At 36.9% G+C, this 14720-nt stretch overlaps 2 protein-coding genes across 14 annotated transcripts; one reads left to right on the top strand and one right to left on the bottom strand.

Annotated features, from left to right (window-relative positions):
- Positions 1–327: 327 nt before the first annotated feature.
- LOC103986641 (protein SPIRAL1-like 3) lies at positions 328–4246 on the bottom strand. Of its 3 annotated transcripts, none has more exons than XM_009404694.3 (3): positions 4127–4246; positions 1424–1663; positions 328–631 (listed from the first exon to the last, which is right to left on the bottom strand). In XM_009404694.3, the coding sequence occupies exons 2-3, from the start codon at positions 1643–1645 to the stop codon at positions 551–553; spliced, it is 303 nt and encodes a 100-aa protein (XP_009402969.1). In that variant the 5' UTR covers positions 1646–1663; positions 4127–4246; the 3' UTR covers positions 328–550. The 3 variants fall into 3 exon arrangements, with proteins under 3 accessions (XP_009402969.1, XP_009402978.1, XP_018675757.1); XM_009404703.3 differs by having other exon boundaries at positions 3977–4147; XM_018820212.2 differs by lacking the exon at positions 4127–4246 and adding an exon at positions 2994–3161.
- Positions 4247–4959: 713 nt separating this feature from the next.
- On the top strand, positions 4960–14249 carry LOC135583438 (alpha/beta hydrolase domain-containing protein VTE7-like). Of its 11 annotated transcripts, none has more exons than XM_065092187.1 (11): positions 4960–5204; positions 6431–6525; positions 6963–7060; positions 7216–7265; positions 7778–7873; positions 11459–11548; positions 11732–11827; positions 12732–12827; positions 13551–13616; positions 13745–13846; positions 13983–14249. In XM_065092187.1, the coding sequence occupies exons 1-10, from the start codon at positions 5040–5042 to the stop codon at positions 13826–13828; spliced, it is 936 nt and encodes a 311-aa protein (XP_064948259.1). In that variant the 5' UTR covers positions 4960–5039; the 3' UTR covers positions 13829–13846; positions 13983–14249. The 11 variants fall into 11 exon arrangements, with proteins under 11 accessions (XP_064948259.1, XP_064948258.1, XP_064948262.1 ...); XM_065092186.1 differs by having other exon boundaries at positions 13968–14249; XM_065092183.1 differs by having other exon boundaries at positions 4961–5204; positions 13706–13846.
- The last annotated feature ends 471 nt before the right edge of the window (positions 14250–14720 follow it).

The following is a 14720-nucleotide window of genomic DNA, read 5'->3' as shown; positions in this document are numbered from 1 at the left end:
GTTGAGAATTACCATGACCACTTGAACGTGGAGGTGACGCTAGCAAGAAGAGCCCAAAGTTTGCCCTGCACTCATGTCCCTCTAAAGTTATAATATCCTCATCCTCCAACAACTATATTCCGCTCACTGTTTATCCAAAACACACGGAAGCAAGCTAGTTTGAAAATTAAAAAGAAATAACATGACAAACGTAATTTAATATTCTTACCATGGTGAGAGCAAACAATTGAATTCTCAAGATATTAACGAAACTTCCTGTATGTTTGTGAACCTCGACACTACAAATCCTTTAATAAAATCACAAGTATGCATTTGTAAAGAAACATGGAAATCGAATAAAGAGGTATTAGTTAATAGTGCAGACTACAAAGCCACTTGTCCAAGGAACACCTACACTCATAAACTTCACTGTAACCATTTCAGACATGAAGCTAATAAGTTAAAGCATTTACCAACTCCAAATTGCAAATATAGTCATCCCAAAAGCTGCAAGCAGCAATAACATAGTTTCGGAAGTTTCTCACTGACTTCAGCAGCAAGAATAACATCATCAGTTGCCACCACCCCCGAACAGGTAACCCAGGGAAGAACCACCACCAGGAGCAGCTTGCACCTTCGTTGAAGGTTTATCCTGCAATAAGAGGGCTCAGAATTAGCTTCAAAATGTGCAAGTTATTGTCAGCATGCGCCAAATAAGCATTAATCTTCACAATCGCCAATTGATAAGTTGTGGATGATTGTTACATTATGATAGCACAAATCAAACAGGTTCTTTTTTGTAGAAAATTGAAGAGGCGGATACTTAATTTACCACAGTTGTGCTTGTAACTTGAGAAAGCCGACATGCAACTACTTCGATAAAGAAAATAACTTCAAAAGAAAGCTAGAAATCAATATGATTATGATATTATGGTTCACATTGATGCCATGCTACAATCATGATCAAGTTCCAACTTATTTCAATTTATTGCAACTTGACTTCCGAGATGTAGACTATTTAGACATACTTGAAAACTTGAATTTCAAGATCAAGTTCAGGAATGGTTTCATGTCTCATTAGAACAAATAGCTCTGGGTCAGAGTTGTAGAAGGGTGCCAAGAAAGATGCAAAATTGAAGTGAACAAATCATAGAGTATATACCATGAATCATCATATATAACCCACCAGGTAATATCATGTGTACCATTATAGAACTAAGTTATACGAGTAGATAGATGCAAGTGAAGAATCTCATACTCAGGGCCACTTGGGAGAGGAAGGAATCGCTGCTGGTTTTTTTCACAGTGATATAGTTACACAAATGTGAATTCACATGCTGAACATGTTTCAAAGAAATATCATATGCAAAGTAAGATATTAAAGAGAATTCAATGACCGAGAAGAGCCAGATGAGTATGACAACCTGAGCCAGTGGATTCATACCGTGATAAAATTACCAGTGTTCTGCCCATCTGCTCGGTGGTAGTTGTTTGGTAGGCTCCCTTGGATGCCTGCAGGAATTTGCTTGCTGTTTTCAACTGGTGGTGGAGGAGCTGGATTATGAGCTGGTGCAGCACTCTCTCCAGTAGATTTAGGAGCCTCATCACCACCAAATAGGTAACCCAAAGAACTTTGACCCCCTCCACTGCTTACTCCGCGACCCATCTTGACAGGCTGCAAAATCTATGAACTCGCAAGCATGTATATTATCAATGTACTGTTGATTTAAGTGTAAGCAGATGTAACAAAAGAACAAATATTTGTTATAACAAAAGAACAGTGCATAAACAGAGTGACCCTAAAAGAACCAATATTTGTTATGCTCCAACCTTTAGCCACCTACTTGGTTTAGGCAGTTCTCAAGTTCTCTGATTGGATGGATATTCTCCTACCTTTCAAGGGGTTGACTTACATCAAATTTTACATATCAACATGGCATAGATTTCCTAATTGACCATTAAAATCAACAAAAAGAAAAAGACAATTCCTAGAATAATCCGATCACCCTAGGCAGCTGTCTAGAATCAAAATGATGCAAGATCTTGACTAGAAACACAAACCACATTCTTCAAAGACATTTTCCTTGCAAGATAAAAATTCATATTCCATCCCTATTTGATGATGAAATTAAACAATTCCAAAACATAAGAATAAAAAACAAAAAGAACAACATGAAGAAGTTAACTAGAGATAATGAAGAATCATTAGTGTAAAACAAATTATGTGTCTTTGACATGCAAAAGAAATACCGCTGAAATGCTTCATGCAGAAAAAAAGAACTAAACACTTGTGGTTTACTAGCCTAAAACAAACATATAAAATTTAGAAACTGATTCTGTGGTGTGATGAAAGAGATTGTGGCATACTAAAAGAGAAACATTGGTTTAATAAAGTATCCATACATAAGATTTATATGTGTACAAAGTCTGCATTGAGTTTGGACACACTAATAACAAGTTTCTGGATTCTAAAATCGAAGTTCCTAAAGGCTCAAAAGATGTAGAAGTGTCAAAATCCATAAGAACTGACAGTAAAGCACCAGATGCAGTCCATGCCACAGTGCAAGGTTGACTAACTCAGCTTAAAAGCTTCACAAAAACTTATAAATGAATAGCTATATATTCAGGTACCATTCACTAATATCCAAAGAACCAAATAACAAGTCTGACTCATTAAAATCATGTTGCAAAATATAAAACACAAAATTGGTGAAGAAAAGGAGAAAGAGGTTAGCAACAACAAGAAAAATAAATCAGCAAGAAGAGAGAGAGAGAGAGAGAGAGAGAGAGAGAGAGAGAGAGAGAGAAGAGATGAGAATAATGGTTAAGTCCTAGATAATCTTTTGTCCAATCTATTCTCCATTGCCAATGAAGAAAACCACTTCATCATTGGTTGGTCCTTTTCCCTTCAACAACTAAAGACCTTACCCCTTTGACATATAGAAGTAATTTGATATCTTACGAGTTGATTCAAGCCAATGAAGGAATCATGTTCTAGAAATGGTGAGACTCACAAAGTTTGTTTCTTCATGAAGCTTAAAAGCCTCAAATGGTGAGGCCATGTCACTTGTCCAGGCATGAATTACATAGTTCATCCAGAATATCGCAGTGCATTTTTTTTTCACATGAACTCTGATGCTGGCATAAATAGAAATCAACTAAACCAAATCATGGTAGTTTCGCTGCAAAAATTGTACATGCTTGCATAAGCATATATGTGTATGAAAAAAATAAAGAATATTATGGAAATATAGTCAAATAAAAAGAAATTGCATACTATAAACATATATAATGTAGTCATGTTGAATAAACCAACAAGCTCAAATTGTTGAATCAACAGATCAGATCATGGAGGATAACCTATACACAGCACGCCAAAGATATTTAAGTAACCATATTGATTTCTAATCATTTGTCAAATGTGACATTCTGGACATATTGTTCTTCTTATACGATCTCTACTCACTGCAATCTGTACAAGAGATTATCAGACATAGAACTTCCAATTCCACAGTTACGTGCTGCAAAATCAGAACCGAATCTTCATTCCAACTTCTCATAAAGTCAATATAAACACGCATTCATCTTCTAAATTTACCCCCATTGCCTTGTGCATATCATATTCAAAATTCATGAAGGTTAGCATGAGATAAAGTCCATAAAATTGTGACAACACGTCCATACTAGTTAACGTATTTCAACCTTCGCTACGGAGACAGCAAAACTGAGTGGAAACATCAAAATAATATCGGTAATACTGAATCCGATCTTGATGTCATTGTCGCTCCAACCCACTAAAAACTTCTAAAGAAACACGTCAATGTAGAACGCGATAAGAAAATACATAGTGAAAGGGAAAACTAACATGAATAAAGAAATGAAATCGCTACAATCTGATACCAGATTCTTAACAAGTAAAAACACACGCGATCCATTCGAAATGCCTCAATGGAACGTCAGATCTGAGGCAAGCACGATCGCAACAACAACAACTGACCTAAAATGGGTGACGATCGGCGCAGGGGAACCTCAAAACTTCGATTCCCACACTATTTCGAAGGATACCGATGCCTAAAATGCAGCAGAAACGCAGAGACACGAGGGATTCAAGCGATCACAGCACAGATCTAAGTTTAGGGTTTCGTACCTCCCTCTTCTTCGCAGAGGCGAGCGATTAAACGCAGGGTTGGCAGAGAGCGAGTGAGAGGATGGATTTAAACGGGAAAGCGAAACCGATTCCCTTATTTTACGCCATTTAGTGACCAAGAAAAAACAAAACATTGCAAACAGAAGGGGAAAAAATAGATGATATCCGATCGACCTCCGCCTTCACCCACTTAGAGACCCACTAGATACGTTCGCGGCCCCACAAAAGGGTCCCGCACGAGTTCTCTATTTTTTTCCATTCATCTCACGAGTAAAAGAGTGAGTATACTACGGATCCGTATGTGAGACATTGTTCATGGACGGCCGCAAGTTGTGGGTCCCAGATGGCAATTGGAATTCCATCTCCAATACTCGGACAGCGTTTTCATATGCGGCCAATTAATACTGTCCGTTGATTTTATCCCGATGATAGATCGGGCGGTGATATCTGCATTATATTATCGTGCAGTCTGATTAGATAGATCCAACATGGTCCAGTGAAACCCAGACCGAACCACGGTCCAAATGGCCCCTTCGGCTCGAGCTATTGCATGCATTCATCCCGCTGCTAAGTAGATACATCCCATCTCAATAGAAATTTGGTGGATCGATCCATCTACACATCTTTTTCTTTATTATTATATCCTGAGTTACTTCACCTATTTGCTTCATATGAAAACGGATAATAGATTAAATTACATCTTTTATTAATAACAGTAAATATTACTGTGTGATGTAAAGGCAATTAAGGTGATAAATAATCTTATACATAGTTATGCTTGTGATATGTTTATATGAACGGTTGCATGTAGTATGCACAGTGTCCCGCTGATAAGATAAATAGATAATAGAACGATACGCGGCAATCTCCCGCTCTCTTCTGTACTTCCCCCCCTTCTCTCCCGCTATTGGGAATGCCGTCGCTTCTTGTGACGTCGACGACGAGCGCCGCGATTCCGAGGGGTAGCATTAGGGTTTCGGTGAATGGCTTCCCTTCCTTCCTCCCCAAGGAGGTGGATAAGATTAGAGACCCTTTCGCCCGGGACATGGCCAAGAGGATCGAGCGGCTTCCTGTGAAGGTAGGCGAACGAATCCCCCATCCACAAATCTCGTGTTCCGATTCGTGTGTAGGTTTCATGTTATGCAATGCCTTTGTAATTGGTTGCTCGGATGGATGATCCGGCATCGTCATGGAGAATTTGGGCGGGTAATTCTCTTTGGTTCCTGTCCTTCTGATTAGTCGCGTTGGGTGCTTGATTAGTAACACGGTTTCGGTAGGCGTTGGGAACTCGGTCCAAAAGTGGAGGTAAAGATGAACTAGGTCTGCAAAAGAAGATCTGAAGACGACTTATGATCTGTATAAGAGAAACCTCGATTTGGTGCTCAAGATTATTATGAGATTGCTATCTCAGGAGATTGCAATTGAGAGGATAGCCATGCAATTGCCAAAGGCTCTACTAGGAACCACTAGCAAACCTAATCATTTTGGCCCCAGCCCCTCCGAATTTGTACCCTCAAATTCACTACCCACCGGACCCCATTTGGCCATCATTACAAAAAAAAGAGGTGTGTGATAGATTTTTTGTTGCATATACAAAAAGAGGTTGGGCATTATGGGAGCGAGATAAAGTCTTAAAGTATTAAACATTGAAAAATGAGGATGCTCCCTCAAATTAGCTTTCAGCACAATTTTTGGCACGTGGAGAGATGAGGAGACACAAAGGTATCTTCCATCCTCAAATGAGATTCTTGTTGTTTGCTTATGAATGTTGGATCGGTAACTGCAGCAGATTGAAAGCTGACAATTGGGTTTATGTTTATAAAACCCATAAAATGGGTATTGGAAGAGATATTGGGAAAAATAAGAAGACACAATTCTTACCAAGTATTTTGATTATTTTAGTCCACTTATTCAAAATGATATCACTCTTCCCATCATCTGGTTATTAAGCCATGACTCCAGTAATTTGGTTGCATCGTACCTAATTTGCTGTTTCCTTAACAACTACCAGAGAATGCATCATCAATTCACGATGATGTCACTTCTAGATTGTCAATTTTGTATTAATAGTTTAAGAAACTATCGTTGATATAATGGCTGACCATTACACACCAAGAGATTGCTATACGCGCTGTTGCATATAAATACCATATCAAGAGTTTTTTTTAATTATTTACGTACTGTCTGATCTGGGCTGGGAGAATAAACTGTCAAAACTCTACAACTGAGAGTTAAATGCATATATTTATAAATCTTAGCAGACAGTAAACTGGAAATTCTGTAAACAATGTTGTTGCCTTGCAGATCAGCTTCTCAACAAGCTCCATTATGAGTAGCTGCGTTAAGCCACTACAAGAGCGGGGAACAGAGCCAGTTGTTCTCCTACATGGATTTGACAGGTACACCTTTTTTTTTATCACATCTTGGTTATTGCTGGAGTAAAAGGATGCCAAATCTTTCTAGGTCCCTACTTGGTTTTATCTCACAGTCTATAACTGGCTGCACTGACAGGAAAAGGCTTGAAGTTAATAAATATGACATGCAAGTTTAGCATATATTAGATGATGTAGGATATGTAGGAAATGGCATGAGAATATTGTTCCATTAATAGTTTGTGGTCTGTGCTCTGTCTAAATTCCTTTCAGAGGTCAACTAATCTTTTTTGGAATTCTTTTGAATACTTTTCTTATATATCTGTATGATCACAATGAAGCTATTTGCACTTAGAAATATAAAAACAAGAAATATACAGTACTGATTTTGTCATTTAGCCTTTGGTAGTTAGATTACTTGCCATGTTGCTTGATTACTAAACTATTGGAGTTCTCATCTACAGCTCTTGTCTAGAATGGAGGTATTCATATCCATTGCTTGAGGGTGCTGGAATTGATACATGGGCTGTGGACATTCTTGGATGGGGATTTTCAGATTTACGTACATATCTCTCTTTAAGTTTATTCATATAATTTTAATGGGTTAAGAATGTAACTAGTAAGGGATGCATGGGCCTAAATATTCAATATGGAACTTTCATGTGGATTTATAATACCTATCTATATCAATATATTTCACCTATTGCCATGTATCAGAAATGCTTCCACCATGTAATGTGGCTGCCAAGCGTGAGCACCTATACCAGGTACTTTGTTTTTATATTCGTGATTGTTTTGGCACTTTATCCTACATTATAGGAAAACAGGTCCACACATACTAGAACACATGGCCAATCTTCATGCCGCTAGGATTCTGAAGGATTGCCTGTTAGAAATCTTTAATTTTGGACAGAGTAGGAAGTATTTTCGAATTTCTGATCCAGTTTGAGACCGATGCTGCCCATTCTCTATCTCACATAACTATTTGATCCCTAGATGGGTTCACCTTTTGGTTGATTATGTTTTTTACTTTCTGCATATTTATCCTTATGATTTTATGTTATCTACAATTAACTAATATATGCTTGTATCTGAGATTCAAGTCTTTTAATGAGTATATGCTGCACAACAATATTTCTCTTAGGAGTGATTGAAAATGCTATCGGAATCAATAGACTTAAATTCTTGAAACTATCATGTGGAGTCACAGGAAACAATTTGATGCATCATTTCTTATTGCTGATAAAAGACACTACTTCATTGCGTTATTTTATTGTAGCTTTGGAGGACATACATAGCAAGGCCCATGGTGTTAGTCGGACCTAGCCTTGGTGCTTCTGTTGCCATGGACTTTATAGCCAACCATCCAGAAGCGGTACAATATTCATGGCACTTAATTTGTATACACTTTCTATATTGGTCTATGAATCATTAGAGCATGACCTCATTATTATTTAGCCTTTTGTATGCACAAACTACAAATTATTATTTAGCCTTCTGTATACACAAACTAAAATTTTTTCCCTTTTATGTAAAGACCTATTTTGAATTGTTTACAAGGACCTAATTGCAAATCTGAGGACCTATTTGTAAATATAAATAATATAAGGACTGAATTGCAAAAGGTACAAAGAAAACAAAATATTTTTCACCGCCTCTATATCTCTGCCTTCGTCCTGAAGAAACTTGAGAAGACAACAATCTGACACGGACTTAGCTGGTTTTGCCTAAGTCGTGCGGCACCCTTGCGTGTCCGTCCGCAAAGGTCAGCCTCCCCGAAGACTCCCATTGTCCCTTAGGACCAACAAAAGAGAGAACAGGTAAGAGAGAACGCCTCAATCGGGATCCACAAGCAAACATGTCCGAAAAACACTTCATAGACAATGCAAATTACAAACAGACTTTACAAGCTCTGAACAGTGGCACAACAAAGGGTAAAATGGTCCATTACAGACCGAAAAGCTCTCGCACATGTCTACATGACACAACCTTTATTTACAAGCCTAAAGAGGCCACCAACCCAACTAAAATGGGACTTATAAGCCTTCGGCCGCCCCTTTACATTCTGTACAGGGCATGAACATGCCAAAAGACACGGACACACATAAGCATTACATCCAACATCTTGTTGAGAAGTTTGTCCGTGACAAATCGGTGGAGAAGAGAGGGAGAAAGGGAGAAGAAGAAGTAAAAGGGGAAGGGTTTGGGACTTAGGGTTTTGGCTCAAGTCTTCTCATTTGGGATATATTTCTTCAAAGACAAGTGTTTTAATCCTATCCTACAACAATCTTAATCTTTGTTTTCATCTTAATTTTGAATAATTCGAAGGGTTTTAGCCTAGCACATGATATCCCTCTTGTTTAGATGTAAAGTTTTGAATCTGGAGTTTTCAAGATTTATGACCTATCTGTCTTGTTCTTGTTATAACTCTTTGTACCGAGTTCTGATTTGGGTAAAACTTGCTTTATCTGAAAATAGAGTCATAAATCTTTTTTTCTATACTTTGATTGAAAGATTCGAAGTTAGTTAAATTGCCCAAACTTCTATTTCGATTGACATTGTGAATTCTGCAAAACAAAGACCGTAATTTCTGGCATTTCGATACTAAACTGCTTATAACTCCCTGTAGGAAACTCTGATTAGTGCAAAATATGCTTTGTTGGAAACTAGTCTCGTAGATCTATCTTTTAGTACCTTGATTGAAAGATTTGGAGCTCAAATGTCTATCCAAACTTCTATTTGAATCGATCCTGTGGATTATGCAAAACAGAGATGCTGCTCTCTGACCTTTCGGTACTATATTGCTTGTAACACTGTTGGAAATTGTAATTTGTATGAAACACAATACTTTGGAAACTAGATTCATAAATCTATCTTTCAGTACCTTACTTGAAAGATTTGGAGCACAAATCCTTACCCAAACATCTATTGGAATTGACCCTATAGATTCTACAAAAGAAAGATAATGTTCTCTGACTTTTCATTATTAAATTATTTGTAACTCTCTGTTGGAAACTCCAATTCATATAAAACTTGTTTCATTTGAAAGTAGATTGATATATCTTTCAAATGATAACTTTTTTGAGTAAATTGGAGCATGATTGATTGTTCAAATAATTTATGCAATATGCCTCACAGAATATGTCAGGACCAAGGTCCGTAATACCGTACCGTACCGGAGTTTCGACCTGGGCTCGGTACCGGTACGGTACGGTATACCGAGCGGTATATTTAGGCGTGCCGAGCACTGTAGCACTGGTGTCATGCTACAGTGTCGGACTGGTGTCATGCGGTCCGCATACCGGAAGCCTGTCGGACCGGTACATACCGCCCGTACCGGGAGGTACGGTCCGGTACTGCAGACCATGGTCAGGACAACCAATTTTGCTTATTCTTGTTTCATCTCTTTGAAATTGAATTCATTTAGAATTCTTTCTTCAATTGAGTCTTATGTGATTGCTTTGAACTCTTGTATGCTCTTGTCCTTAATTTTTTTTATATCTGAACGCATTATACGAAAGTTTATGTTTGCATCGTATTGTTTCATATAGGCACATGTATATTTTCGTTGTTTCGCATGTGCTTCCGATATGTGTCTATTTTATTGCTTGCAATGTCCTTTTGTACTATAGTGTTTATGGGATAATGTGAACCTTTTTAAGAAATAAGAAAGAATTTTATGTTTAAAGCCTGCGATGCTCTGTCGGCCCCCTTTGACTTCATCCAAACGTGGGTAGATGGAGTTCCCAAACGTGGGAGACTTATGTTTGGTGATCATCCAGAAATGGATGGACCATTTTATGTTATGATCTCACTTCACCCTCTGTGTTTTTGATATGATATCCAAAACATTGCTTATAAGTTTTTATGTGTGCTTTGGCTAAGAATGAAATGAATGCAACGTCAAATATGACATTTAAGCTTATGTTTCTTATTTATTCTTTCGATATGCCTCGAAATATTTTATACGCCATTGATATGCTCCGAAATATTTTATATGCTATTGAGATGCTCTAAAATATTTTATATGTCATTGATATGCTCCGAAATATTTCATACGCCATTGATATGCTTCGAAATATTTCATACATCAATGATATGCTTCAAATCTTTCAATCAAGGTACTGAAAAATAGATCTACGAGTCTAGTTTTCATTGAAGCATGTTTTGCACTAATCAGAGTTTCCAACAGAGAGTTAAAAGTAGTTTAGTATCGAAAGGTCAGAAATTACAGTCTCTGTTTTGCAGAATTCATAGTGTCAATCGAAATAGAAGTTTAGGCAGTCAAACTAACTCAGAATCTTTCAATCAAGGTATAGAAAGAAATATCTATGAGTCTCTTTTCAGATAAAGCAAGTTTTGCTCAAATCAGAATTCGTTACAAAGAGTTATAGCAAGAACAAGACAGATAGGTCATAAATCTTGAAAATTACAGATTCAAAGCTTTATATATAAACAAGATAGGTATCGGGTGCAAGGCCATAATCATTTAAATTATCCAAAATCAAGATTAAAGCAGAGATTATAATCACTGTAAGAAAGAGTTAGGACACTTACCTTTGAAAGATTTTGATCCCAATGAGAAATAAAGCCAAACCCTTAGCCCAAATCCTTCTTCTTCCCTTCCTTCTTCTCCTCTTCCTTCTTTTTCTTCTTCTTCCTCTTTTCCTCTCTTCTCCCCCAATTGCTGCCTTCTCAGGTTCCTTAAGGATGAAGGCAGAGATAAGAGGTGGTGGGAGTTTTATTTATTTTGTAAGTACTTGTTTGTAGTGTAAGGACCAGTTTTAAAATGTTTATAATGACCTAATTGTAAATCTGATGACCTATTTATAAATATAATTAATATAAGGACAGTAGTATCCAACCAAAATATATATTAGCTTCTTCCTTTTGAGATTTTAAATTAAGCTCAAATTTTGTCATCTACCTTCTTACACTTTCCTACTTTTAACCCTTACAGGTTAGTAAGTTAGTCATGATCGACGCAAGTATTTATGCAGAAGGCACCGGGAACCTAGCTAAACTACCTAGAATAGTAGCTTATGCTGGGGTGAGAATTTTTTTGTGTAAAACATTTCATGTATTTGGATATATGGTAATCCTAACTGGTCTATGAATGCTGTTTGTTTAATATTTGTTACATCAGAGTGATTCATTTTAAACATTACATATTATCTAATTGAGTTAATGTGTCTTGTATTAGTTCTTTAAAAACATCCACTTTCTTCTTTAGCAGGTTTCCGTATTGAAGAGCATCCCACTGCGGTTCTATGCAAATTCCTTGGCCTTAAATAAAGTCTCATTGCAGTCATCCTGGGACTCTATGAATGTAAGAAATAAGCATTTTGATTTATTTTTCTGCACTTGATAATTGATATATGTAAATAGGTTCTTATGTGTGCATGTGGCTGGTTAGAAATATACATTTTGATTTTTTTTTTTTTGCACTTGATAATTGATATACATAAATAGGTGCTTATGTGTGCATGTGGATGGCTATACAGACAACATTTCTTTTGTGCCTTCCTAATATCTGTTTAATGCTTTGTACACAACACACACACACACACAAAGGTACGGAGTTCTTACAATAAGCATATTGATATTTAGATTATGTTTTGAGGTGTTGTTCAGTTAGAAGTTTGAGGTGGAAGGGAGCTTGCAAAAATGCAAGCTTGATGTTAAAATAGGGCCATAGGTTTTAGCATTTCTTTCATTTCTTTTCCAGTATGGTCATCCTTTGCATAATAATTTTACCTGATTGAAAACAAATCCATTACCTACTCATTTTGTTACATACCATGCAACAAAATGAGAAAAAAGTGAGTCATTAATACCATATCTCCACAAAAATGTGGTGAATCTGATTGATTGAAGGTGGATATATATATTCATTGCAGTAACAAGATGCCAAATATTGGGAAGATCTCACAAATGTGCATGGTGTTATTTTTATGGTCATCATCTTCTTGACAATGTTTACTGTCCCTCAACGATATTTTGCTCACACTAAAGTGAGTTTATGTTTGCTATTCACCTTCGTCATGGTCAAATATGGAGTGGCATATTTCAGAAAGGAAATGTGGCATCCACCTTCATATGCAACTAGTATAAATAATGTTAGTCAGTAGTTAGTTAATATGCATATTCAATGAATGGTTCAATGAAATTCTTGAGCATGTTCTACATCGTATGGCTTTTATACTGATACTAACAATTACTTGTAACTTTAGGTGGGCCGATTGCACTGCTTACAACCCTGGTGGGAGGATGCAACTGTTGATTTTATGCTTAGTGGAGGTTATGATGTCCGAAATCATGTAAAACAGGTGAGGGATATTTCAGTTAGTCAGCCATGTCCTGCAGCTCTGACTTGTTCATTCTGTCATTAAGGGTTTTCCGAAGTCACATTTGTGCTTGAACTTGAACTTTCACTAGTACATAAATGTGATTAGAAAATGGAAAAAAAGAATCAGCAGAAATCTGCAGTTCTTTTAGTTTCTTGTGTAGAAATTAGATTATTAGAAAGTTACTTTATTGTTTATCCATGTCTTTTTCAACATTATGGGGTCAATTCTAGAGTTAGTAGCAGATATAATGATCCACCTTTTGGTTATAGTATAAACTCATACGACAAGAAGGTCTCGGTTGTTGAACTTGGATGATTGGGCATATGAGAAGCATTGATGACACATCAATTTTGATCTCAAGCCTCAAAAGCATGATTGATCCAATGAACCAACAAACATGCACAGCATCATGTGTAGAGCAACCACATGCAATAATCTTTGTGGAACAATATGTTGCCAATCAGCCTTCTGTAGCAACTCGGCCCAGTTGAAGGTTTGGTCATGATTTTTCGTGCAGTGAATAAACGTGTGGCTTTATTCTAGCAAACCATACTTGCAGGGTGAAGTAGATTTATGCTATCACAGAGAAGTTGAGAATACATTTACCATGCATGTCGATGCCTACTGTTGATTGGTATTCTGTATGCCAGTTGGTTGCAGTTTCACGTCTTTACAGACTTCTCTTGCAAATTATTTCTACAGATAAAACAAGAGACTTTAATTATATGGGGACAGGACGATCAAATTGTTAGCAGCAAAGTAGCACTGGTATGTTCTCTAGAATTCACCTGCTACAAATAGTTCATTCCAGAGCATTAAATTACTGCATTCACTTTGGAAAAATCATTACCATGCAGAGATTGCATCATGAACTACCAGATTCTACCTTAATTCAGATTCCAGGATGCGGTCATATTCCTCATGTAGAGAAGCCAGAGTTGGTGGTCCAGTACATTCTGAAGTTTATTCGACATGAATGATAAAGTTTCCAGATCATTGTGAGTCCAGAAAATTTGTTTTCCAAGCTCAACTAGTTCTCAGATACCACACTATATATGTAACCATGTATGATTTCCATTTGATGCGTCTTATGATGAGCGCTGAGAGTCAAAGCTGCAGATTTATCGTTGTTAGGGGCAGGGGGAGCATGTGGATGATCAGTAGCTGGCCGTCAATTACTGCCAAACATCATATGGTATGTGACTGTAGCGGGGAGCAAATGATGTGGCCCTTCACGGGCACATGATCTGCTGAGACCAATCTCAGTGTGCTCATCAAAGATACATAAAGATTGATAAATTCTTCAAAAAAAAAACCTTTAGTTTTTTTTTTCTTTAAGAGTGATCTTTTTTACATAGCACTTCTTATTTTAGAAATAAGATTATTCTTATGATGGGCTAATTACATATTATCCCATATAGTTAGATCATTTTAGTATCTCAATTTTTAGATTTTAAAATTTTATATTAAAATTTCGAAAGTGAAATATTTAATTTTATTTATTATAACGTTATCGATTTTATTGATGAAAATATGAAAACAATAAGTAAAAATATAATTTTAATGTTTCAGTTATGTGTTTGGTAATGGTGGATGATAGTCTTACCGGGGGTTATGAGTAGTTGTTGTGGATGAGGAGAGAGAGAGATGGTGAGAGGTGAAGCAAAGAGAAAGGAGGAAGAGGACGATGCAAATGTCGGTGCTTTGCATTTGCATTAACATTGCTCAATAATTGTGTTGATGTTAATGTAGATGCAGATATTGAGTGGCATCGCTTTACATTTGTGTCGACGTCAACAATGATGTGAGGAAGGATGATGTTGTTTTGCATTTGCGTTGGTATTGATGTAAATGCTGAGCGATTCTTTCATT

The sequence above is a fragment of the Musa acuminata genome, chromosome BXJ2-1 (assembly GCF_036884655.1).
Source record: "Musa acuminata AAA Group cultivar baxijiao chromosome BXJ2-1, Cavendish_Baxijiao_AAA, whole genome shotgun sequence".
NCBI lineage: Eukaryota > Viridiplantae > Streptophyta > Magnoliopsida > Zingiberales > Musaceae > Musa > Musa acuminata.
Note: the sequence above shows the minus strand (reverse complement) of the source record. Positions and strands in the feature narration are given on the sequence as shown.